The following is a 24,672-nucleotide window of genomic DNA, read 5'->3' as shown; positions in this document are numbered from 1 at the left end:
TCCATGATTTTGCTCAGTGTGATGTCATCCAACCGTTCAAACTTTAAATGTTATTTTACCACACCTTTCGACCTTTTTCACTCCCATTTAATTCCAGGTGTCCTGGACGCCTGAGACGTCTAATTTAGTTGTTGAATGGCATTCATTGCTGCAAATGACATAATGACACGCAACAAATAGTGTTAGGCAAACAATAACAGGATGAAAGACATGAACAAAAATGTCAAGTCATGTACATGAAAAAGGCTGTGTCCCTGTAAACACATCTGCGTGTCTTCTATAAACACTGAACATGTTATCTGCAACATACTACATACAGTATATACATAAGATACCAGTACAGCATACTGTACAGTGTTGTGTTAGAATGTAGCGTCAGAAAGAGGTGCCAAAGAAGACACAGAGCTTTGCTAAAACTGATAAAAATAATAATAAACTTTGGTCAGGATTTCCAAATTAATTTATTTAAATAAATTGAGCCAGGACTCAAAAACGTCTTATGAATGGCTCCATTCATGGAGTTTAAACATGGATATTGTTCCAAATACTGTATATGGAACAACATTTAATGTGTGTGTGTATTTGAATATAAGTGGTGTTTCTACTGGAAGATTAAAAATGCATGTAGTATATCTGAGGTCTATGGTTCTGGGACAAGGACATTACAGGGTCAGTTCCTTGAATGACTGCATGCTGGCTATGATGTATTGACATGCACTGCAGCGGTGACAGGCTAATGAGCCAAAGATCCAGTTCTGACAGTCTGAATGATCTATGCTGCAGCAGAGTGCATCATGAAGAGGACTTCTATCAGTGGGTATGTGATGCCCTCTTGTGGCTGCAGGCGCTGCCCTACATCAGTGGCTACCAACCTTTTCCTTAGGGGAAACATTTTCTATCATTGAGTAAACTGAAGACCCCTGACTGAGACATATTTTATGGATAATTCATATGATATTCAATGTATAACAATAACAGTACAGAACAACTCATAAACTGTACAATTAACCCAAATAGTGAACACAATAACTGCAGGAAGTTTGTGTAAAATTAGTGATTTGGATTTTGAGCAGATTATATCCTGTGAATATGTCATCATAGATGAGTTTTCCTGTAATTTCTTAGGAACTTTTCATACTTAATAGGCTTCTTTTGCTTGGCAAATTCAGTGTTTTCTTCTCCCTGATGCTTGGCTATTGTTCTATTAGCTCTTTGGTTGGTTTAACTGCACACTTTTGGGGCTCAGTGGGTAGAGCGGGTCGTCCTTTAACCACAAGGTTGGCGGTTTGATCCCCGGCTCCTTACTGTCTGCATGTCAAAGTATCCTTTAGCGAGACACTAAACCCAAAGGTGCACTTCACAGCAGCCCATTGCTCTTAAAATGCAGAGGTCAAATTTCATGTACGTAGCTGTATGTACAGTATATGACAAATGCAATAATGTATAAGTAATAATGTATTAGTAATAATATATATAATATATAATATTTCAGTTTTTTTTTTTAAGTTAATGCAGGACAAGGCTGTTTAGTAGAGAGGGAAGGCTCCGTGAACATAGCTTGTGTTCAGCTCTTCACCGTGCCCTTTTCCTGTTTATATCTTAAAGAATACTTCAAGCTTTAAAAATAACAATTTCATTTAGTTTTCTGAACAGAAATGATTGAAATACTGTGATATAGACCAACTGTATATTTTTTAAATAAGTTGTCTTACACCCCTTTAAAATCAAGAAGGCCTGGCGACCCCCCATGAAACTTTGGCGACCCTTAGTGGAGGTCTGGACCCCTACTTTGAGAACCAGTGCCCTACATGACAGAACAAGCATGACCAGTCAAAGCAACGCAGTGTGAACGGTGCATCTACAAACAATAAGATAGTACAGTATAGCATAGTACTACATTTATTGATTGGATCATTTCCACAGGACTTCAAGTACAGTAAACGTTACTAATCATATAAATGGTGCTACCAAAAATATTGCTGATTGAAAAATGAATTACGGTAAGACCACAGCGATACACTTTGACACAACGAAGACGTAAAAAATATTAAAAAGTACATATGCTTTCCACGATTCAACGAGTCCTATACATCACTTACATACAGTACAAGTATATCAAAATAGACACAAATATATTATTATAAAACAGGCTTTAAACTGCATCCCATTTGTTTAGAGGAACTGAACATTTACCATTTCTTATCAAAATAATATCTCGTTATCCAACGCATATAATCCACTCCAAATTTGTTGTGCAATTTTTTTTTTCGGAAATCTCTATTAAGGCAACGATAGGACAGCACCACAGATGCAACCACTGGAGTTACAGGTAGGTAGTATCAAAGGCCACAAACACCCTCCCAAAGATGTTACAAATATATATAGAAGAGGACAAACAACTACAGTTTTGGGTCAAAAGTTGCAGGTTATGACCCAAAATGGCCGTCCTGAGCAGTAGTAGGAAACTTAAAGAGTGTTGTGTAATGATTCATAAATCATCAATGATTAGGCCTGGCCTTTAATATTATAAAAACTTAGTTGATTTAATGTAAATATGTGTTTTTAAATAACAACAGTATCATAAATACTTACCACAGCAATATAGCAGTCTTCTGATTTAAAGACTTTTTTCACAGTGACTCTTTGCAAAGCCTCCACACATGTTCTTTGCATAGTTAATAGATTTTTCTGATAGAGAATGCATAGAAAACTACAAATCAGTGTGTAAAAGATGGTATCTAGTCATTATGTGAGGAAAGTCTGTCATTTACTAACAGAACAAAGTGCAAAATCTATACACAGGTTGATGCTGTGGTGGCTAACACATATTCATGATCGCTGTTAGCCGCAGTACGAAACCAGTTCTCATACTTTTCTGATGGCACTCGCTGCCAAGGTTTCCCGCCTGGTGGTTACAAATGCCTGTTGTTTTTCATAATAGGCTGCCTCATTAATAAAAGTGGGGTAGACGGTGCCCGAGCCTTGGTAGCGGATGGTCTTTCCGTCAAACGTTTGGAACATAGGGTCACCGGGGTTCAGCGGTTCCCAGTCGCAGTCCTGAAACAACAAGCAATCACCACGGGGGGAAAGTAACGCGAGTATGCTGCTCAAACTGAAATAATACATTCTCACTTTGACCAAAGAGGTCTCATTTCCTCTTTCATAATAACTTTACATATTTGCAGGTTCAAAAGGTCAGCCGTAATTCAGACTATTCTAAATTTTTACCTGCAGATTGGGGTGCACCATGGCAATGATGTTTCCATTGGCATCCCTGGGGTAGTCGATCCTCTCCGAGACCCGGAAGACTTCCACCGTACAGGGAGGGAACTCCATGCCTGAATGACACACAGGAAAAAAACATCCTCAATATTGTAAGCAACCTAGAAAATCCTGTAGTCCAAAAATTACTGAGGACACTAATGAAAAATGTGACTGAATAATGTATAAAAACACAATTATTATCCAACAACAGGAGAAAAAATAAGACATGGAAAAAAAATCTGAAATAGTAAATTTCCAACTAATATAACTCCTGCTAAATAAAAAAAATCAGGATAATGCTGAGTACGGGAGAATAAAACAATCTAAGAAAATAAGAGAAAGGGGGAAAAAAAGAAAAACTTAAAAATGCAAATGATCAACATTTTGGCGGATGTGATTCCAGCTAAAAATACACTTTTCTCAGTGATCAACTGATTCAAAGAGGAAACAAAGGACGGGTTCCTACATTCCCTGTCCATGGAACTCTGCAGGCTTTCAAGGCAGAGCATAATTGAAAATAAAAAAAAGAATGCGCTCCCAGGGATATTATCATATTATCAGATATTTTTGCAGGTCCTGAAATAAGTGAAGGCCTGAATTTTCAAACGTATCAGCAATGGATTCCTATCCCTACTGCTCCACAGAGGATATATAGCTCCATATAGTACTCTGGTGAAGTCTGTTGAACAAGAAGCTGGAAGGTGCCAAAGTGGCCTTTATTCAATCTCTGGAACTAAACAGGATGTACAGCGGTTTTTGGCAGAGCTTGGACATTAAAGTAAGTAAGTGCTCAAATGAACTGCTTTACCTCTAAGCGTAAAACCACTAAGCTGTATTGATATGCAAGTGGCAGCGCAGAGCAAGAGGGACAAATGTTCACACAGGATTCTCACTGAATCTAAATGATTGTATTTCAAACTGTAACAACAACTCAATCTCTGTTGTTTCTTCATGCTGCTCGGCCTCAAAGCGTGAGCAGGAACAGCGATTCATCACCGTGCCCGGGCATTCATCAGCACCAGTGCGGCCCCGCGACAGAAGATTACCACACCATTGGCAGCCAGACTCTAACAACAAGCAGGCCATTCAACGGCAGGCCGGTGCAGGGGAAACCAACAGACTGCAACTCGCACTTGGCACGGGGCGCTTGTTTACGTAAAAGAGGAAGGAAAAGGGTCTGCCTTGCGTCCTAAACGTTGCAAATGCCGTTCTGTGCCTCGGGGAAGGAGAAGATTGGGCCGAGCGGGTGGCGTGACGAGCCAGATGCAGATAAATTTAGAGATCTGGGTGGAGGTACATCTGGATGAATCAGGCTCGCACCCATGGGCGTTTTGTCACAAAATGTTTCTCGTCAAGATGATGCTGACAAACGGGAAGGCTGGCTTATTTTTCTATTACATAACACATATGAATCATAAGATTAGTTGTCCCTAAGTCAGACACTTTTCCTGCAAACTTTAAGATTCATGTTTGAACTGCTTTGGCATAGTCCTTTAAACTCGTATGACTTTTTTTAAATGCCATATAAATGTGGTGTGTTACGGCTGCCTTACCTTCATTAAACAGCTCGATGAAGTCCAGGGCATGTTTCAGTATTACCCTCATGGCATCAAAAATGTTACTCCTCAGAACACCCTGAGGCTGAGGACCCACTTCCAGACCTGCAATGAAACAATCAGATGACACATTTTTGCAGATGTTAAACTACACAGCTGAGTGGAAATCTTGTTGGGGAACATCTTGTCCTCTTGGACTTGAGAAACTCACCAACAGGGTGCTTGGCGACGGAGCGTGAAGTGGAATATTTCAAAAGAGGATGTTCATTCAGCAGAACGAGACAGCTGGCTGGAGCGATGGCTTTCTGCAACACAGAGTCAAGTCTCAGCTGCAGAGAAAAAACACCTTGGTTAACACTGTCACGCGGCGCTACACATCCGCAGACTGTCTAGGCAGACCTGCAGTGACCTTGAGCTTTAAGGCTCTGCTCGACAGATCGGAAAATTAAATCTGCACCGACTCACATCGGAGGAAATGTGACACGTGCAATAACAAGCAGACAAACACGATGACAATGTGAGTGTAAACTACTTGGCAATAAACAGTTTCTGGTTCTGATTTTCAGCTCAAACAGCCCTGTGATTTGTCTCCATAATTAAGATTGTGGGCCTTCATCATTAGACTAAAGGATAGTTCAACGTTCAAAGTTCAACTGTGATCTACCGAGTTTAAGCTGTGGTTCAAATAACAGCAGATGTTTGTTTTTACTTGTTTTGACAGAGGCCACCGAGTCAGTGGAGGAGCTGAGTCGACATTTGAAGTTCTCTGTGTCACATTTTGTGTTACCTAAAGTTAAAAGCATATTTCTCATGACCTTTTTTGCTTACAGTCATAAAGAGTGTATTACTTTTGGCTGCTCTTTTCCTCCCTGCATGGTGTTGCTCTGCATGCCTTTGTTTTGTGTTGAGGAGCGCGATCTATGGCCCTGTTCAGACCTGGAATTAACATGCGTCATGAGTGATCCGATCACAAGTGGACAGCTTTAAGTACGTCTGTTCACACCTGGCATTAGAATGCGTCTCCACATGCGTCTCAAGTGACCACTTGTGTTCGGATCTCACATCCTCGCTCTATATGCAAATAAACATGTAGTAAACAAATGGCTAATACAGCAGATGTTGTGACGTAATATTACAGGAATGTCAGTAGTAATATCCTACATTTTTGTAAATTCAGGTACATTTTATTAACATCAAAATAAAAGGTTATTGTACCGGCGGTGCCCGGGGACCTCCGTGCTTCAGAGAACCGGGGATGAGAGCGAGCGAGCTGGCGAGAGTAAAAAACAGACGCATCTCCGACAGTATGATAATAATGCACTTCCCTTGCCTCGTCTGATAGTCTGTAGATATGTAACCTAGAGATAAGATATATTTTAATAAAATACAGTTGTACCGACAGAAGACAGTAGAGCACAAAAGCCGTTTCCATGCTGCTGTCTATTTGTATTCACATGAGGAGCGCAGTGAGACCCCGCGGATCCCAGCGGGACGTCAGTTGAGTAGGCGGTACACATTGGCGTACACAAGAATGTGGCCAAATGTGGCCCAGACCACCTCTGACTGTTGTCTGAGCGATCGGGTCTCAATGCATCTTGAGTGCGTTCACACCTGTATTTAGAGCTGTCCACTTGTGATCCCATCACCCAGGACGCTTGGTAACACCAGGTCTGAACAGGGCCTTAGAGCCTCTAACAGACCCAGTTCAATATATTCCAAACTGGTAAACAAGCTAATGTAATGTCAGCAAAGTAAGGTTTGTGTTTTCATACTCTCAAACTAGGTTTCTGCAACGCCTGAACAAAAACAACCAATCAGTGGCGAGCAGTCTCAATCACCACTCGCGAAACTCGCGAACTCCGATCAAACAGTCAAATTAGGCAGCGCTGATCAAATAAAATTCGATATTATGTTACTGTAATGCCTATTTCTTGCCTCAAATGTTTTCAGAAACATCTTGTAATGTACTGTTTAGCTGTAAAATTTGAAAGTTTGTGAACCAGCCGCAATGTTGAAAACAGTCAAGCCTAAACCAAGCACTGCCTACCGGCCGGAGCAAACTTTTTTAATTCATATTTAATCAGCGTTGCTTAGTTTGACAGTTTGACCGGAGTTTGTGAGTTTCTCGAGCAGTGATTGACAGCTGAGTTAGAGACTGCTAGGCTCCTATTGGTTGTTTTCGGGCACGTTGAAATCTTGCTATTAGGAATACTAGGAGGAGGCAGAGGAACGTGATTTTTTCATCATCATCATATTTGCTTAAAGTTACTGACTGCAGCTTTAAAGTTGTTATTCTAACGTGCTTAAACAAATGTTGATTTACGGTGGTTAAAATACTTATATGTACCGTCTTTTACGGTTGTATATGAAACAAATGGAGAAGGCATTTTCTCAGGCACAGATAATGAATGACCAAAGAAAAAAAGCTGGTGTACTCGGATGGTTGATCCTTTAAATGAGGTTGTTTAACACTTAAAGGCAAACTGATGGTTATATTATCTCCATAGGTTAACTGAACCTCTCCAAAGAGACCTCAGAGTAAAACATTGACTTTTAAGCACACAAAGATGTGGAAGATAGAAATGAGCAAAGACCCCCAGTCATACCTTTCTTCCATTCACAAGTTAGTCTAAAAATCATACTGCATACTGTGCCATAAAACATATTTATGGAACATTTCTCTGGGGTTAAATGTCAATGTTGCAGATTGAATGATGCTCCTACAGAGGTGTGTTTGTGCCGTAAAGTGTAAAAATGTCCTCTTCAAGGTCGTCACCTTGATGTAGTTCATCATCTGCAGATTGAAGTGGTCTTTGGAGCTCTCCAGGATCAGGGTGCAGCCCATGTTGGACGTCGTGTTGTGGAGGTCAAAGACCACGTCGTAGGCCTCTGGACTTCCTTTGGGTCCGAAGATCTGGTTGATCTCCTGGGCTCTCTGCACCTCGTAGGGCAGGTCGTCTCCGCCCGGGGCGCTGGAGGACACACACACACAAAGCATGAGAAAGAAGCCAACACATTCACAGCTTATCAGGCAATTCTGCTGAAGGGACACTTATCTATGGAGTTAATGATTTACACAAGGGTGTCTACTTGTCCTTCATGCTCTGTGACACTTTCTAACTGGCGGCCATAGTGGAAAAATCTCTACGTTTAACAAGTTAACACAGTAACTGAGAGCAAAAGCAGAAAGGCAAGAACTTCCTGTTTCTGTGTTGAACGTATGGTTTGTATTCTTCACACGTGGATAATAGGAAAACATTAATAACTGCAAATTATGCCTTGATAACTTCCACCTAACCTGTAATGCAAAAAATTACAGTAGTCATCAAGTCTACACTGGAACACAAAAGCTTGATTCAGCAGGACAGTGGCCCCCTTCTATGAGCGTTAAGAAGAAATTTAAGCCACTTTCTCCGAGCCTTAAGAACCCATGAGAGGTTTGTTTTGTGCCGACTCCCCAGGATAAACTTGCCCCCCCCCACCCCTCCCACAGACAGACATTCTACACGCTCTGAGCAATGAATGACAGCGAAACCCTTTTTTTCTCCTAGCTCTTTTAAAGCAGAATAACCACTGGTCTGGGACATTCTCCAAACTACTGTAGAACAGCACCTCTGCTGTGCATTATTGTCTCGCCTCCCTCACATCTGCTCTTTAGTCCCCATTTTCAGTGTATATCTGCTATTGTCTGTATACAAGCACAGTGTGTGTGTGTGTGTGTCTGTGTGTGTGTGTGTGAACTACAGCTGATGAAGTGGACTCAACTGAGAGGCAGTAAATATGAGGAAAAGCAGAGTTGTCAGTCTATTTAAGGCAAAGAAGAAGAATCCATGAGCTGTTTTTAGAAAGAGTCGCCGAGTGGTTAATCTTCTTATATGTTGCCTTCGAGCGTGAGCGTTGAGAAGATCATTAAAGGTCATTCAAAATGTGCAGGATTAGGCAGTAACAGTAACTCCACCCATTAGGGCTGCAACTCACCATTATTTTCATTGTCGATTGATATGTCGATTAGGGCCGTCCCAAATACCATTTTTTGATCTTTGAAGCTTCGGTGATAAATATTCAAAGGTATTCCAAGCTTTGGGACAGCGCCGCTGCCGCACTACTTTACACACATGCACCTCTACACATAAACACCGATATCGTCTGAGAATAACTCATAATAATTAATGGTGAATAAGAATAATGTTGTGGGATTATTCCTTATTTCATGGGCTATTTGGGGATTTATACATTATTATTACATACTTATATATAAAAAAAGGAAAAAAAAAACATTTGAATACTGATTTTGAAGTTGATTACCATGGCAACAGTTGAAACTTTGAAGCATTCGGGTCAGCCCTAATGTTGATTATTCTCTCGATTAATCGACTAGTTGTTTTGTCTATGAAATGTCAGAAAAATGTGGATCAGTGTTTTCCCAAAGGCCAAGATGACATCCTCAAATGTCTCGTTTTGTCCACAACTTAAAGATATTCAGTTTACTGTCATAGAGGAGGAAAGAAACCAGAATAATAATCATATTTAAGAAGCTGGAATCAGAGAATTTTGACTTTTGTTTTTCTTAAAAAATGACTCAAAGCAATTTAATCGATTTATCAAAAATAGTTGGCGATTAATTTAATAGTTGACAACTAATCGATTAATCGTTGCAGCGCCAACACCCATACAGTATGATCTGAGCTTTTTTACCATGTAATGTAACCTTTGTAACTTTGTTTTGAAAAGTGCTATATAAATGCAGTTTATTATTATTAATATTATGATTATCATTTCAGTGATCCACAGTAAAATATTTTATACATAACTTGAAAACATCACAAAGAAACTACAAGTAAAATATGGCATACATCATAATAATTCTGTAATAATAATGTCATACACTCACTATATCCAAAAGCACAGATGACAATATTCCCATAATATAAGGCCAAGATATAGAAATATTACAGTAATAATACTACAGATATTACAAACTCCCCCAGACACACTACAATAACCTTTGTGAATGTTATTATTATATAGGATTCCTATAGTGATTTATGAATAGTGGATGCTGTTATTCAACCACATCAGTAAATAGTGCTGCTGTGTGTATTCATGCACGCGGACTATATGAGCCAGCGTTTGCGTAAGACTTCATCTTCCGCCACAGTGCACAAGAAGAAGAGGGACGAATAGCCCTCCAAAAAAATGGTCTTAATTCATTTGCAGCTCGGTCACGTTTCGCTCACGTTTTCCCTGCTGACAGTCCGAGACCCAGAGAGGAGAAGGAAGAGGACATGTCTGATGGTAAACACACCATGGAAATGTCCACGTGACTATTGTAGTTTTTAATCCTAATAATAATAATAATAACATAGTATTACCCTTTTCTTCATTGTTAATGTGTCCATGCTGTATTGTTATTGTTTTTCATTCTATTGTGTGAACCAGATCTCATATATATATATATATATATTCCCCTCATTTGACACACACATGTAGTTAATCATGTCAATAATGTTGCTGTCATTACATCCTCCATTGATGATTTTAGTCATTTCAATCGCAAAACATGTCACACTTTACAGTATGGGTGTCTTTTTTTTTTTTAAAATCAGATTGAGCTCAAAACCTAATCAGTCAAATCACGCACGGGTCTAAAGTTTCCATTCACATGTAGCATGACAGCAGACAGACAGGAACAACAACACCATCACCATCCAGCTCCAGCAGCAGCAGCAGCAGCAGCGCCACTGTGCGTGACAGCTCTCCACCGAGGTGCGAGGTGTTTACCTGAGGTTCTCCGGTGTGAAGGCTCGGTTCAGATCCGTGTCCACGTATCTGGCGCACTTCTCCACCGCCTTCGGGTTGGTGATGAACGGTTTGGTTTCGACCCCTTTCCTCTGAACCTCGGCGCTGTTCTTCACCCACAGGTTGACGAGCGTCACGCCGGACATCTCGTTGCCGTGCGTCCCCCCGAAAATAGCCACTTTCCTGGCCTCGTTGAGACGCGCGCTGTTGTTGTAAGAGGACATGTCTGGGTGCTGTGAAGAGAGCAGAGTCTGCTGGTGTCGGAGCGGAGAGGAAAAGTTCCAGCTGGAGCTCCGCAGCCTCGCTGTTTTTAAACGCCTGCTGTGGCTGCGCGCTTACGTAACGTGCACCGCGGACTTGTTGTGGCCGGTCACTGTGCGTAAACTGCGCTGAGTTGTGCGCGACATCTCGACGTGTTTGCAGGCGAAAGTCCAGTTTAAACAAGGTTCCTCCTTTTGTTTACTTTCTCACTGACACGCACACGGGAGAAAACTAGTTTCCGGTGATGTTCTTCCAAAATAAAATGTAATCAAAACATCCATATTTCAGTATTTAACAGGTCTTTAAAGCTAGACTTTCTGTTATGGCCTTCAAAATAAAACAATTTGACCTGAAATAGCCTACAAAATGCCAGGGGGGAGAAAATTTACATCACAGGAAATTGAGGACTGAAAATACTTTTTTTTTTCTTTCCACAAAGTTATGTTGTCATATTATTTCTTTATATTAATCTTGTCTCTATGTGGAGGCTTCAGATAAGCCCAGTGTTTTTTTTTTTTGCCTCTTCCTGCACTGTATATTAGTCATTTATTTTGTTATGTTGTATAGTCTTAAATTGTGCAAAATAAATAAACAAAAAAAAATAAATAAACAAAAGTCCACTCCACAGTATGTATTGAAAGTTTTCAGTGAAGCATAAATGACTTATAACTAGGGCTGTAAATCGATTAAAATATGTAATCGCGATTAATTGCAAATTAATCTTACATGTTTTTATCTGAACAAAACCTTAAAGGGCGATTTGTCAAATATTTAGTACTCTTATCAACATGGGAGTGGGCAAATATGCTGCTTTATGCAAATGTATGTATATATTTATTATTGGAAATCAATTAACACAAAACAATGACAAATTTTGTCCAGAAACCCTCACAGGTACTGCATTTAGCATAAAAAATGTGCTCAAATCATAACAAAGTCAAGCCCAATAGGCAACAACAGCTGTCAGTGTGTCAGTGTGCTGACTTGACTATGACTTGCCCCAAACTGCATATGATTATCATAAAGTGGACATGTCTGTAAAGGGGAGACTCGTGGGTACCCATAGAACCCATTTTAATTCACATATCTTGAGGTCAGAGGTCAAGGGACCACTTTGAAAATGGTCATGCCAGTTTTCCCTCACCAAAATTTAGCGTAAATTTGGAGTGTTATTTAGGCTCCTACACAACAAGCTAGTATGACATGGTTGGTACCAATGCTTTCCTTAGGTTTTCTAGTTTCATATGATACCAGTATCTTCACTCTATCTTTAAACTGAGCCCACTAAACCTAAAATTTGCAAGTTGCGTTAAAGAAATTGGTGGCATTAAAACAAATTTGCATTAATGCGTTATCACATTAACTTTGACAGCCCTACTTATAACCTAGAGGTTATTGAATGATTCCCCATATGAAATTTATAGCATCCACAAATGCAGATAAATATTAAGACAAGTTGGAGGATTTTTTAAAACTTGGACACATCTGACATTTGCAAAATGTAAAAAATGTAGCATGTTAGTCTGCCAAAGACACAAAACATAATGACAAATAGCACTATATTACCAATTAACCCCATGAGTGGTTCTGACCTACGGTGCCCTCTGTTACAACTATAACAAACACTGATAGTCACTCAGACTAGCAGATCATTTGCAATAAAAGTGCAGTATCATTAAAGAGTCTGCAGATGGGGACCATTGTGCCAATAAAACAAGCATATTGTGTCCATTACTCCCACACACATTAGCTTTAGTCCAATAGCAACTCTGATATGATTGTGACACACAGCAATAAGTTCACTATTTTGAAGTTGAAGCACTGACTGAAAGTCAGCTTTAGACTGGTAAGTTTAAAGATTTGGATTTATTAGGACTATGCCAATCATGCTACTGTTCATTTACTGAAAGATTTTAAGATCAATTACTTGAAATGCTGTCAAGTTGAGTCCAAATGCAAGTTGAAAATTACCCTTTGTTTAAAGGTATATAAGTGGTATTAACATTCAATAACATCGCAAATTTCCCACATTTACAAATAGTTCCAATGGCATCTAAGAGTATAATTGGTAGTTAGCATTATGCTTAATCGGTGTTACGATCAAGATGGGTACCTTGGAAAATGTTCTCCCCTGTAGGGGGTCCCTGGCACCAAAACGTTTGAGAACCCTGCTCTATTGTATATTTTTGGAGTGAGGATTGGGGTGACAGAGGATACTCTTCAGATGCTTATTAATTTATCAGCTGAGTATCAGGTGTCATCCTCCCATTAAACCTCCTACTCTACTCCTGCTAACCTTATAGTTACTGTCTGCTCTCTGAGGATGGGTCTGATACATGTGAGCTGTACTGTTCTATCAATAAGGGCAACCTGCGGATCAATAATGGGAGAGGGATGTCACATTAAAAACATTATTATATCGATATAAATCTGCAGCATAAATCATGCCATTGACAGCTGATTTTGAAATTACAAGTAAGGATATGGTTAAAGTAACTAAATACATTTATTCATTTGCATTTGTTTGAGTATTTCCATTTGATACTCCACTACATCGCAGACCAAATATTGTACTTTTTACTCCACTACATTCATTTGACAGCTGTTTTTTCATACCATTTCTATTAATGTTTCTTGACTTTTGCATTGTGTTTATTGTTATGAAAAATCACAGACAAATTCCTTGTTTATGCAAAGTGGCAATAAAACTGTTTCGGGTTCTGATCACCATAAACCATTTGAATCTCGAGCACCATGAACAGAAAAGGCACAAGTTTAGGGGCTGTCAGGTTTTGTTTGTACAACAGTACAATAAAATACTCACCTAAAATAATAAATGAAAATTTTAACCAATTATTTCAAATCATCAAATGAAAATAAATATAATTTCTACTAAAGGTGCAGTGGCAGGGCAACAAACTGAAAACAGCATCAGGTAAGACTGTCAGACAGTAAATGGGCCAAACGGCCATTAGGTGGCAGGCAAGGTGTTCACATTTGTATCAGTCAGGTTGGTTGACGATACGGTTAAATTAAAAGCATAAAAAAACAGATTCAAGTAATTTCTTGGGTTTTGTTTAACATACAAGAGTGATCACAAACAGTCATTTAAAGTAGTTTTAATATTCAAATTTGTGCCATTTTTCCTCCAAATATTCTAATGTCCATATTCAGAAGCTTTTATTTTGAAAACAATGGTGTTGTTATTTTTCCAGTTTGTCTCAACACCAAAAAGGTCGAGACCTGTGTCAGTAAAATGCTTTGATACAAAACAAAAATCATTAAAAAAAAGGAAAAAACATAATTGTCACATTTCCACTTTAACACTGTCCCATCTAAAACGATAGAAGGCAAAATGGTGCAGTTACAACAGTTATTTTCTGTGTTCAGGTGATGTTTGAGAATTCCTCTACTGATCAAATTCTCCCTTTGTCTGCCGATCGAAAACTCATCCAATCAGCGAGTTCATACTAACAGTCTGAGAGGAAGTCCTCACTTGGATTATGAAGACTCCGCTTGACCTTATTGTGCTTGTTTTTCATAATATTGTCTGAAGACGACATTTCAAATTTTGAAAGTGAAGTCTCTGATATGATACTGGGGACAGTTGATTGCTTATTTCTTTCCTTCTTTTCCTTCTTTTTGATTTCTCTGGACTTTAACTCAGCAGACTCCGTCAACGAGTTCCCCTCAAGCGAAACATTATCAGTGGATTTCCTTTTCTTCTTCTTTTTCTTGTCTCTCAAATCATTTAACGCCTGATGTCCAAGTTCAACCGCGTTCAGCGTTTCCTTGCTCGCTCTGTCAGAAGTAGTGCTGCTATCATGAGATATTTCAGCACTGTGACCATGTTCGCCTTTTTTCTTGTGTGAAACTGAGCTACAGGAATTCAGTGCTACTGATTCAACATCTTCAGAGGCAGTTGGTGGACCCTCTTGCTCGTCTTTACACTTTTTCTTCTTCTTCTTCTTCTTTTTTAACACCACAGCCTCCTCAGTGGGAGAAAGTCCCGCGTCAGCATCCAATCTTTCCTCCTCACTTCCACTTCCTGTGCGTTTTTTTTGCTTTTTCACCCTTGCGTCAGTGATTTCAGGCAAAGCACTCTTCTTTGATTCCTCAAAATCCTGCTCGTGACCTTTTTCCACGCTGTCCTGCGCTACCGACATCTTTTTTTTCTTTTTCTTTTTCATGACCCCGTCATTAAGTTCCTCCAAATCACCAGCGCTGACGCCAGGTTTTCCTACCTCCCCATGTGCCCGAGCGTCGTTTTCCTCCGCATCAGCAACGAGGAAGGATGAGGTCCCTTCCTTTTTCTTTTTCCGCACAGACACTGAATCATCGCTTTGCACCACCTTGTCTTCGGATATAGCCCTGCTAAATATTTCACTCTTTCTCTTCTTCTTCTTTTTCTTAGTCACCAGTTCAGCATTTTGGTCTTCAAACCCTTCCTGGGTATTATCTACTTTTTCATTTTCATCAGGAGTGTTAGAGCTGTTTACACACTCAAAGATAGTTTTCTTCTTCTTCTGTTTCAGTGACGTCCCTTTAGCCCAGGTTACAGAATCATCAAGACAAACGCTCACATCTTCACCCTCTTCTCCATCTTGAGTGGCGTCATTAGAGGACGACTGTCGCTTCTTTTTGTGCTTTTTCCTTTTGACATAACGGGAGTCTAATGTTTCTTGAGAAGCTGCAGCATTTTCTAAACAATTACCTGATTCCTCAAATTGTTCTGTTGACATCTGCGGCGAACCTAAAGTCCTATTCGCTGCCTCCTCTTCTTCACGTTCCTCTGTGATTACAATCATCTCTTCTTTTTTCCTTTTTTTCTTTTTCTTCTTCTGTATCTCAGCATCGTCATTTAGAGGTTCGGCAACAGCTGCGCTGGACTGTAACTGCTCAACATCCTCGCCACTTCTTTTCCTCTTCTTCTTCTTCTTCTTCTCCTTGCCACCATCCTCCATGTTTGAATCCTCCACTCTCACATCAGACTCTAAGCTTCCATCCACTTCCTGTCCAACACTTTCTGTTGCGGACTTATCCTTTTTTCTCTTCTTTTTCTTTTGTTTAGAATCGGGAATGTCTCCCTCCTCCTGTCTCAGTACGTTATCAGGCTCTTCTTGACTCTGACCCTTTCCTTCTTCTACACTTTCATGATGTTCTTTTTCTTTCTTCTTCTTTTTCCTTTTCCTTTCCTTGGTTTCATTGCCCGCATCAGTCTGAGGCTCTGTTACGGGTGTTGCTGCTTCTCTGCCATTTTGTGTGGATTGCCTTCTCGGTAGGTCACAAACTGTAGCATCACTGTCTTCCTCACTTGCTTTTCGCAGAGAAAGAGCGCCTCCTCGGACGAGGCATCCCTTTCTCTTTGGTGTTTCAGTTTGGGCCAGAAAGTATCCATCACTCGTTGCGTGTTGATCCTTCCTCTCTCTCTGGACCAGAGCTCTACAGGAAGACTCTCCGTTATCAAAGCACTCTGTAACTGAAGCCACTGCTACGACCTCTGCTTCTACACTTTCATGATGTTCTTTGTCTTTCTTCTTCTTTTTCCCCATCTTCTCCTTGGTTTCATTGCCCGCATCAGTCTGAGGCTCTGTTACGGGTGTTGCTGCTTCTCTGCCGTTTTGTGTGGATTGCCTTCTCGGTAGGTCACAAACTGTAGCATCACTGTCTTCCTCACTTGCTTTTCGCAGAGAAAGAGCGCCTCCTTGGACGAGGCATCCCTTTCTCTTTGGTGTTTCAGTTTGGGCCAGAAAGTTTCCGTCACTCGTTGCGTGTTGATCCTTCCTCTCGCTGTGGACCAGAGCTCTACAGGAAGATTCTCCGTTATCAAAGCACTCTGTAACTGAAGACACTGCTACGACCTCTGCTTCTACACTTTCATGATGTTCTTTGTCTTTCTTCTTCTTTTTCCCCATCTTCTCCTTGGTTTCATTGCCTGCATCAGTCTGAGGCTCTGTTACGGGTGTTGCTGCTTCTCTGCCGTTTTGTGTGGATTGCCTTCTCGGTAGGTCACAAACTGTAGCATCACTGTCTTCCTCACTTGCTTTTCGCAGAGAAAGAGCGCCTCCTTGGACGAGGCTTCCCTTTCTCTTTGGTGTTTCAGTTTGGGCGAGAAAGTTTCCGTCACTCGTTGCGTGTTGATCCTTCCTCTCGCTCTGGACCAGAGCTCTACAGGAAGACTCTCCGTCATCAGAGCTCTCTGTAACTGCAGACACTGCTACGACCTCTGCTTCTACACTTTCATGATGTTCTTTGTCTTTCTTCCTCTTTTCCTCTGTTTCATTGCCCACATCAGTCTGAGGCTCTGTTACGGGTGTTGCTGCTTCTCTGCCGTTTTTTGTGGATTGCCTTCTCGGTAGCTCACAAACTGTAGCATCACTGTCTTCCTCACTTGTTTTTCGCAGAGAAAGAGCGTCTCCTCGGACGAGGCATCCCTTTCTCTTTGGTGTTTCAGTTTGGGCCAGAAAGTTTCCGTCACTCGTTGCGTGTTGATCCTTCCTCTCTCTCTGGACCAGAGCTCTACAGGAAGACTCTCCCTCATCAGAGCTCTCTGTAACTGCAGACACTGCTACGACCTCTGCTTCTACACTTTCATGATGTTCTTTGTCTTTCTTCCTCTTTTCCTCTGTTTCATTGCCTGCGTCAGTCTGAGGCTCTGTTACAGGTGTTGATGCTTCTCTGCCGTTTTGTGTGGATTGCCTTATCGGTAGGTCACAAACTGTAGCATCACTGTCTTCCTCACTTGCTTTTCGCAGAGAAAGAGCGTCTCCTCGGACGAGGCATCCCTTTCTCTTCGGTGTTTCAGTTTGGGCCAGAAAGTTTCCGTCTCTCGTTGCGTGTTGATCCTTCCTCTCGCTCTGGACCGGAGCTCTACAGGAAGACTCTCCCTCATCAGAGCTCTCTGTAACTGAAGACAATGCTACGACCTTCGATGCGGATGCCTTAACTGTGTCTTTATGTAACATCTTCGTCTGTCTTCCTCGTGTTGTTTTTTGTCCGGCATTACTGGCTTTCCTCTTCCTCTGTTGATTTAAGGTGCTCCGGGTTTGTTGTCTCTTTGCTTTTGACGGTGACAGAATTTCCACTAACTGTTTCCTCTCCTGTAAGATGACACACAGGTTATAGCCAAGTTCACAAACAGAAAAAGTGCAATGAGATGCAGGATTTGCACAGCCTGCTTACCACCACTTTGATGTCTTCAACTTCTGACCTGTCTTCGTCTTCTCTATAACAGAATAGATGTTATCAATCAATCAGATCAGGTTAGTGCGATACAAAGTGCTTTACAGGTGAACGACAGGCTGATAATAACACAGTATAAACGTGAACAGTAAAAAAAAAGAAAAAAAAAGACAAGAAACAAATAAAATAGTCATAAAGCATTCTAATGACAAGAGGTTAAATAGGTGGGTTTTAAAGGGACTGTTTGTAACTTCTTACACGTATAAATCAATCCGGGTCGGTGTCCCATGCGCGCTCGCATATGCACACTCGCATATGCACGCTCGCCTATGCACGCTCGCCTATGCACGCTCGCCTATGCACGCTCGCATACAAAAAACAGACTGACACATTTCTAAATGATTGTTTTATTTAAGTAAATCATTGAACTGTATGTGACCAGTTTATCTTAGATTAGTCTGTTACTGAGTGATGGTGGATCGAGGCTACTTTAGAAAAAAAATGACTTACTCTGATAAAGGAGATATGTCCTCCCCATCCGTGTCAACTGTTGGTAAAGATGACTTCGGCTCCAGCCTGAGCTCTCTGACACATTTAAAGAAGCCTCCCATCGTATAATTCTGTAAAAAAAGGAAAGACTTAGTACTACACTAAATGTCATTTTCAGATAATTTGTTAAAGTTATACAACAACAGCCAGCAAACAAATGTTAGTTATCCTTACAAGAAGGTTTTTGTTCTGGTCAGGTACCCCAGTGCTTCTGAGCTTTAACTTCCGCTCTGCGAGGAAAGGGAAATTGTATGTTGGCAGTTTGTATTTCTTTATTCTCCTCCTCTTTTTGTCAGTTTTGGATTCCTCATCATGGGAAGTGGACGATGAAGTGTCTTCTTCACTTTCCTCTAGATCCCTGGGAGTTACGGGCTTTGACCTCGAGCTGTAGGTGCGTCGTCTCCCTGATCTCTCAGCCTCTGGTACTGGCTTCTGAGTTATGAACAGGCTGTCTCCTGAGTCACTGCAGACACACAATTATACATGTAGAAAGTCAGATTGGTTATTGATTATTATTATTATTTTTTTCTTTCTATTTTTATTTATATGTATGTATAAGTATGTATGTGTGTGTATGTATATGTGTGTGTATGTAGGTATGTATATGTGTGTGTATATGTATATATATGTGTATATGTATATGTATGTGTATGTATGTTTATATATATATATATATTTATTTTTATTTTTTTCTCTTCTTCTTCTTCTTCTTCTTATTTCAAGACTTATTTGTGGATACTCTCTCTGTGTTGTCTTTTCTACAATTTGAATTTTATGTATCCATGATTGAGAATCAGTTAGGTCCTGTGTGGCCAGCTTTGGCTGTCTGTGTGTATGTTGTTGTTGTCAGGTATGATTGATTGATGTGTTGTGTCACTGGTGAGTGTTGTTCAGAATAACAAAAAATTAACTTTTCCTTTATAGTGACTGTTCTAATGATTATTGACAATTAATAAAAAGACCTTTGAAGAAGAAGAAAGTCAGATTGGTTCATGTTTCAGGCTGCTGTTATGGAAGAAGCTGTATCATCATTGTGACAGTGAGGTACACCTTTACCTGTCTGCTTCAGCAGGTCCATTAGAGACTTTCTCCTGTCCTCTCTGTCCCACACATGACTCCAGATAGTGGGAGATTTTCTCCACATAGTCTGGAGGGTTTGTTTCCAGAACAACGTGGAATGACTCCGCTGATACAACTTCCGCAATGGCATCGAATTGAGTCCTAGTTAGAGAATTACGCACTCCGGTCATGGTGTAGTTAAACTAAAGATAGCGATCAGTCTTCATTGGCAAGGAATAGATGCTATAAATGTGTTAGTTGTATCCTGTTAAATGTCCGTTTTAGATGCATAAGGATGATTATTATCTAAACATCTCGCTAACGTCATAAAACAACGTGTTGCTGCACCAAAACAAAGCTGAAAAAAGAGCAAACGCTCCACATGTGGGTCTGTGTCCACCCGGAAGTGTTTTAGCGCCATGAACGTGACGAAAAATCATTTGACCAATCAGCAAAGAGGAAGCAGAATCATCTGACCAATCACCAAAGAGGAAGCGGAATTCTTAATCATCTGACCCGTTCTGACCAATCAGCAAAGAGGAAGCAGAATCATCTGACCAATCAGCAAAGAGGAAGCAGAATCATCTGACCAATCAGCAAAGAAGAAGCAGAATCATCTGACCAATCAGCAAAGAGGAAGCAGAATCATCTGACAAATCACCAAAGAGGAAGCGGAATTCTCTCGAAGAATCAAGAGGTTTCATTCTTTCTACTTCCGTTTTCGACTCCGCCACTCGACTCCCACAAAAAATACGAATTGTAATTTTTCTCAGAAAAACGTGGACATCAGCATAGCACCACTATATATAATGTCTTATGATATTTTTTTTATTTTTTTTATTTAAATAAGAATATCATGATATTTCATCTATTCGAACAATTTAATAACAATTACATTGTTCAAATAAATTGAAATATTAGCCTGAAAGATATATAGCTACATTAGTTGTTTGTATTGGGCGTGTGTATCTACTTAACCTCCTGAAAACTGATTTGTCACAGTACTACCCATGAACAAAATACATTTATTTAAATTTAGGCAGTTGTGCAAAAAAAAAAAAACTGTCTGCAAGGCTAGCAAACACTTTCTGGGATAGTAACTATCTTGATTGTATTTACTCTTTGGTTGAACTTCAACCATACAGTGTGTACTTATGTGCTTGTACCTGTTCTGCTGGTACCCTAAACCTTCAAGGAGCTACAGTTATGGCAGATATCAGCAAAACTGAGAAGGTTCAGCTGCACGCCCCAGATTTAGAAGAGCTGCGTGGTGGTAAGGACTTCTTCAGCTTTGGTATGCAGGCATGTTTATGAAACAGGATGTTCAGAAAGAGAGAGTAATACAGATTTATTACTGGTTGCAGTATTACAGGCAGGGCTGCAGGCCAACTTTGCTGAAGTTCAAGTGAGTGTTGTGGAATGCCCAGATCTCACCAAAGAGCCCTTCCACTTTCCTGTCAAAGGTAAGAGTAAATAAGACTGCATTCCTCCACAGTGTACACAGTTTACATGTTTACATGTTTCCCTAGAATGTGCATTATTTACAAAAAGCATCATAACCAGTAAATAACAGAGGTATTCAGTGATTGAAAGCAAAGTCATTAACAAAAAATGTATTGATTGATTAAGTATGGACACAACCTAACTTTGATACTCACATGTCAATTGAATTACCATAGGGAGGGGTTACAAGCAAGCATGATAGCAGACCTATAGACCTTTTCATTGCCACTCCGTTGCTAGGGCAACCGCTTTGGTCCAAGTTTACTTCCTGTCAGCTACTGCATTAACAAACTGTACAACAGGAAATACAAAGGGACCCATTAAGAATGTTTATGTCGTCAAGTTTGAAATGGTCTATTGATGTGTTGATTGACAGCGAGATGGACCAATCAGTGTGTGCGCAAGTCTTGGTCAAGCAGTGGGCGGGACACCAGTGTTCAGATGCAGATTGTCTATTGAAATACTGATTTATAGATTTGCGTATGAATCAGTATTCTGTTACTGTAATGCCTATTTCTCACCTCAGATGCTTTCAGAAACATCTTGTAGTGCACTGTTTAGCTGTAAAATGATGAATTTTTGCCCAATGATGCCAAAAATATTCTACCTACTGCCACTTTAATGTCACCTCTGATCCCCACTGTAGGTCTGTGTGGAAAGCCTCGCATCACTGATGTTGGCGGTGTGCCGTACCTGGTCCCCTTGGTTCAGAAACACAAGGTAGGTTTAATTAAAAAAATACTGCATGGAGATAATGATCAATGGTCTGTAGTGAATGGGATTATTATATTGTTGTCTCTCCTCCTCCTCCTACTCCTCCCAGGAATACAACATGAACACCGTATCAAAGGAGCTGGAGCTGCCAGGAGCCTTCATCCTCGGTGCAGCAGCCGCTCCCTGCAGGATAGTGGGAATGAATGCAGAGGTTGATCATTTTTTACATCACACCACAGATTCAGGCTAAAATACCTTCACTTAGGGTCTGAAAGGTGCAGCTCTTCAGTTCTTTCCCCTGGAGTGGAAGACAAAAATAGAATAAAAACTGGTACCAGTAAGGTCTTATGTCAGATAGTTTTGTTTTCATGTAAATTTTTTTACCCGTATGTCTGACTACAGACGTAAATATTGGATTGAAAAAGATAAACTTTGGGTGCTTGTGGGGTTGCTTTCTGGATTTTTTGGAGTGTATCTATTGAAAAGCTGCACATCTGGCAAGCGAGTTGTTCTGAAGTGAAGCAACTGACTTGATTCTGGCAGGAGTTACTAGCACAGTTACACAATGGAAAAAAATAGAATGAAAAAAAAGCACCTGGGGAAAGTTGGTTTTGTGACACAGAAGCTGATGGACTAAATGTTCTCGTCCACAGCTGATGCCTCTGGTTCTGACCGAAGCGGAGGGAAGGCCCGCTGTGAACAGCAGCTACTTCGCCTCCATCAACCCAGCCGACGGCCAGTGTCTGCAAGAAAAATACAGCAGCAAATTCTCTGACTGCAACTTCGGTCTGCTGGGCAATCTGTACGCTTGTGAAGGGAAGTCCGGAAAGGTAACGTGTGTCTTACCTGATCAAACGAGATCTGCAGCTTTTTGTCTCTGAGAACGAACGATGCTGCATGCATTGGCTTCAACAAATGCATAGTCATTTGACAAATAATGAACATCTCTGGTTAACTTCGACACAATTATGTGCAAGTTAATAACCGTGCTGAAGTTGTTGTGCGTGAACTTCAGCCCCATCGCATATGTGCTCCCAAGGATAAACATTAACAAAAGGAAAGTGACTGCACAAGCTGAGCTGTCATGCCCTCTTCACCTGTGCTCCTCTCCAGGTCCTAGAGGTGCGGGCCAAGAAGAGAACAGGCAGCCACAGTCTTGTGACGGCGTTGAGGAACACTCTTGAAGGTCACTACCCCGATAAAAGCCTGGCTCTGGGAGGCACCTTCATCATCCAGAAGGGGAAAGCTAAAATCCACATCATGGTAAATGCTGGACATGACACAGATTGATTACTGACAGTTACTGTACATGCATTGATTTATTTCCTTCTATATGCTCGTCAACAGCCGAGAGAGTTCTCGGCGTGTCCCCTCAACAGCAACGACGAGGTCAACAGCTGGCTCAAGCACTTTGAGGTCAGCGCCCCGCTCATCTGCCAGTCAGTGCTGGTGTCCAGAGACCCTGTGAGTAAAACAAACACACTCAGATCTCAATGAGGCAGATGACATAAAATGAGCACCAATCAGAAGTGCATTTGTAAAGTAGGCTGCTCTGTAATGGTTCTGTTATCCAGGGTTTGGACCTGCGCGTGGAGCACACCCACTGCTTCAGCCACCACGGAGAAGGTGGCCACTACTACATAGACACCACCCCCGACAGTGTGGAGTACCTGGGCTACTTCATGCCCGCAGAGTTTGTCTACCGCATCGACAGGCCCAAAGAGACCCATGCAGTTGGACGAGATTGAAAGATGACTGAATGAATGAATCATGTTTGCAGCACAGCATCTTTTATAATCAAGTAGTGTGTGATTATATTAGGTTATACTGTATGTGTCCTAAAACTGCACAGAAACTTACATTTTCCAACGAAAAATGCAACATTTCTGTAAATAGTTACTCTTAAATCACATCTCTAAAAATTCTTATGCATTTCTTATAAACTAAATCACTACATCTCATGTAATAAAACATTTTTAATTTGGATTGTCTTGGCTGTTTGTTCACTGGGTGCAGTAGAAGCGTGCAACACTCATTCATTACCTCAGAATAGCCAATGAATAGTAAATTTGAGACCTTGAACCACATAATTGCCTGCCAACTCCATCATGATAAAACATTGTGCAAGACAGACCATAGCAGACATGAATGCCTATATACGGTTTGCACAGAGAGAAATCTAGGGCAATAATTTTCAACACACAGTTGTTCTCATTTATTTGCTAAATTAGGTCTCTTTTTAGGACAGTGCTTGGTTGATATTTCCTCATATATCTCACAGTTGCATTTGCTGAGGTGTTATAGCAGAGGGCTAATCAGCCAGAACTGAAAACGCTTGTGCTGGTAGTTAAATAGCCATCAGGTGAATCAAAATATATTCAACAGAGGCTATATTTGTATAAGTGTAACCCTCATCCTGGGTTTAAAGCTAAACTCGACCTGTATGTTTCACATGTTTATGAGAAGCCACAAATTGAGTGTTAACACTGGACATTATTACAAACGAAGTTTTCCCAGAGAAAAATTACCACAAAAACACAGTGGCGGAACATATTTATGTAATAAAATAAAATATTTTTTTTGTTCACCATTCTGTCTTCCAGTTCGCTTTTGTTGAGAAAGCATTATAAAGCACATCAGGTATTTTTGTTCCCCTTTAGCACATTTCCTCACAAAAATGAGTTTTCAGTTTAACTTTATTTCAGACACATAGGTCATATATCAGATAAAAATAGTAAATGAATTCAATATGAGGACAATGATACAGAGATATGCAGTTCACAAG

General features: G+C 40.5%; 3 protein-coding genes and 1 long non-coding RNA gene across 5 annotated transcripts in view; 2 read left to right on the top strand and 2 right to left on the bottom strand.

The window, feature by feature from the left end:
* Window positions 1-24,672, top strand: part of LOC119475415 — a 307,840-nt gene that overhangs the window by 27,066 nt on the left and 256,102 nt on the right. The window lies entirely within an intron of this gene.
* aspa (aspartoacylase) lies at window positions 1,884-11,125 on the bottom strand. Of its 2 annotated transcripts, none has more exons than XM_037748080.1 (6): window positions 10,602-11,125; window positions 7,597-7,792; window positions 5,032-5,149; window positions 4,818-4,925; window positions 3,229-3,338; window positions 1,884-3,057 (listed from the first exon to the last, which is right to left on the bottom strand). In XM_037748080.1, exons 1-6 carry the CDS (start codon window positions 10,841-10,843, stop codon window positions 2,866-2,868), a joined length of 966 nt encoding a protein of 321 aa, XP_037604008.1. In that variant the 5' UTR covers window positions 10,844-11,125; the 3' UTR covers window positions 1,884-2,865. The 2 variants fall into 2 exon arrangements, with proteins under 2 accessions (XP_037604008.1, XP_037604009.1); XM_037748081.1 differs by having other exon boundaries at window positions 2,866-3,057; window positions 5,032-5,125; window positions 10,602-10,843.
* On the bottom strand, window positions 13,984-20,097 carry pho (phoenix). Its single transcript, XM_037748057.1, has 7 exons — window positions 19,668-20,097; window positions 18,786-19,074; window positions 18,573-18,682; window positions 18,063-18,105; window positions 16,286-17,980; window positions 14,345-16,090; window positions 13,984-14,295 (listed from the first exon to the last, which is right to left on the bottom strand). The coding sequence occupies exons 1-6, from the start codon at window positions 19,859-19,861 to the stop codon at window positions 14,351-14,353; spliced, it is 4,071 nt and encodes a 1,356-aa protein (XP_037603985.1). The 5' UTR covers window positions 19,862-20,097; the 3' UTR covers window positions 13,984-14,295; window positions 14,345-14,350.
* c17h11orf54 (chromosome 17 C11orf54 homolog) lies at window positions 20,784-23,873 on the top strand. Its single transcript, XM_037748083.1, has 8 exons — window positions 20,784-20,943; window positions 21,035-21,133; window positions 21,820-21,893; window positions 21,997-22,098; window positions 22,541-22,717; window positions 23,001-23,150; window positions 23,235-23,351; window positions 23,462-23,873. The coding sequence occupies exons 1-8, from the start codon at window positions 20,877-20,879 to the stop codon at window positions 23,633-23,635; spliced, it is 960 nt and encodes a 319-aa protein (XP_037604011.1). The 5' UTR covers window positions 20,784-20,876; the 3' UTR covers window positions 23,636-23,873.

This window comes from Sebastes umbrosus, chromosome 17, assembly GCF_015220745.1.
Source record: "Sebastes umbrosus isolate fSebUmb1 chromosome 17, fSebUmb1.pri, whole genome shotgun sequence".
NCBI lineage: Eukaryota > Metazoa > Chordata > Actinopteri > Perciformes > Sebastidae > Sebastes > Sebastes umbrosus.
This window is presented reverse-complemented; position numbering and strand designations above follow the sequence as displayed.

Coding starts and splice junctions, on each gene's coding strand:
- aspa (XM_037748080.1), bottom strand. CDS start 10,843: ATGTCCTCTTACAACAACAGCGCGCGTCTCAACGAGGCCAGGAAAGTG. Junction 5,150..7,596: donor AGATGATGAACTACATCAAG/GTGACGACCTTG, acceptor TTTTCTCTGCAG/CTGAGACTTGACTCTGTGTT. Junction 3,058..3,228: donor TGGTGCACCCCAATCTGCAG/GTAAAAATTTAG, acceptor TTGTTGTTTCAG/GACTGCGACTGGGAACCGCT.
- c17h11orf54 (XM_037748083.1), top strand. CDS start 20,877: ATGGCAGATATCAGCAAAACTGAGAAGGTTCAGCTGCACGCCCCAGAT. Junction 20,944..21,034: donor TTTAGAAGAGCTGCGTGGTG/GTAAGGACTTCT, acceptor TACTGGTTGCAG/TATTACAGGCAGGGCTGCAG. Junction 23,352..23,461: donor TGCTGGTGTCCAGAGACCCT/GTGAGTAAAACA, acceptor TCTGTTATCCAG/GGTTTGGACCTGCGCGTGGA.
- pho (XM_037748057.1), bottom strand. CDS start 19,861: ATGACCGGAGTGCGTAATTCTCTAACTAGGACTCAATTCGATGCCATT. Junction 18,683..18,785: donor ACCAGAACAAAAACCTTCTT/GTAAGGATAACT, acceptor CTTTTTTTACAG/AATTATACGATGGGAGGCTT. Junction 16,091..16,285: donor AGAGGAAGGATCAACACGCA/ACGAGTGATGGA, acceptor CAGACTGATGCG/GGCAATGAAACCAAGGAAAG.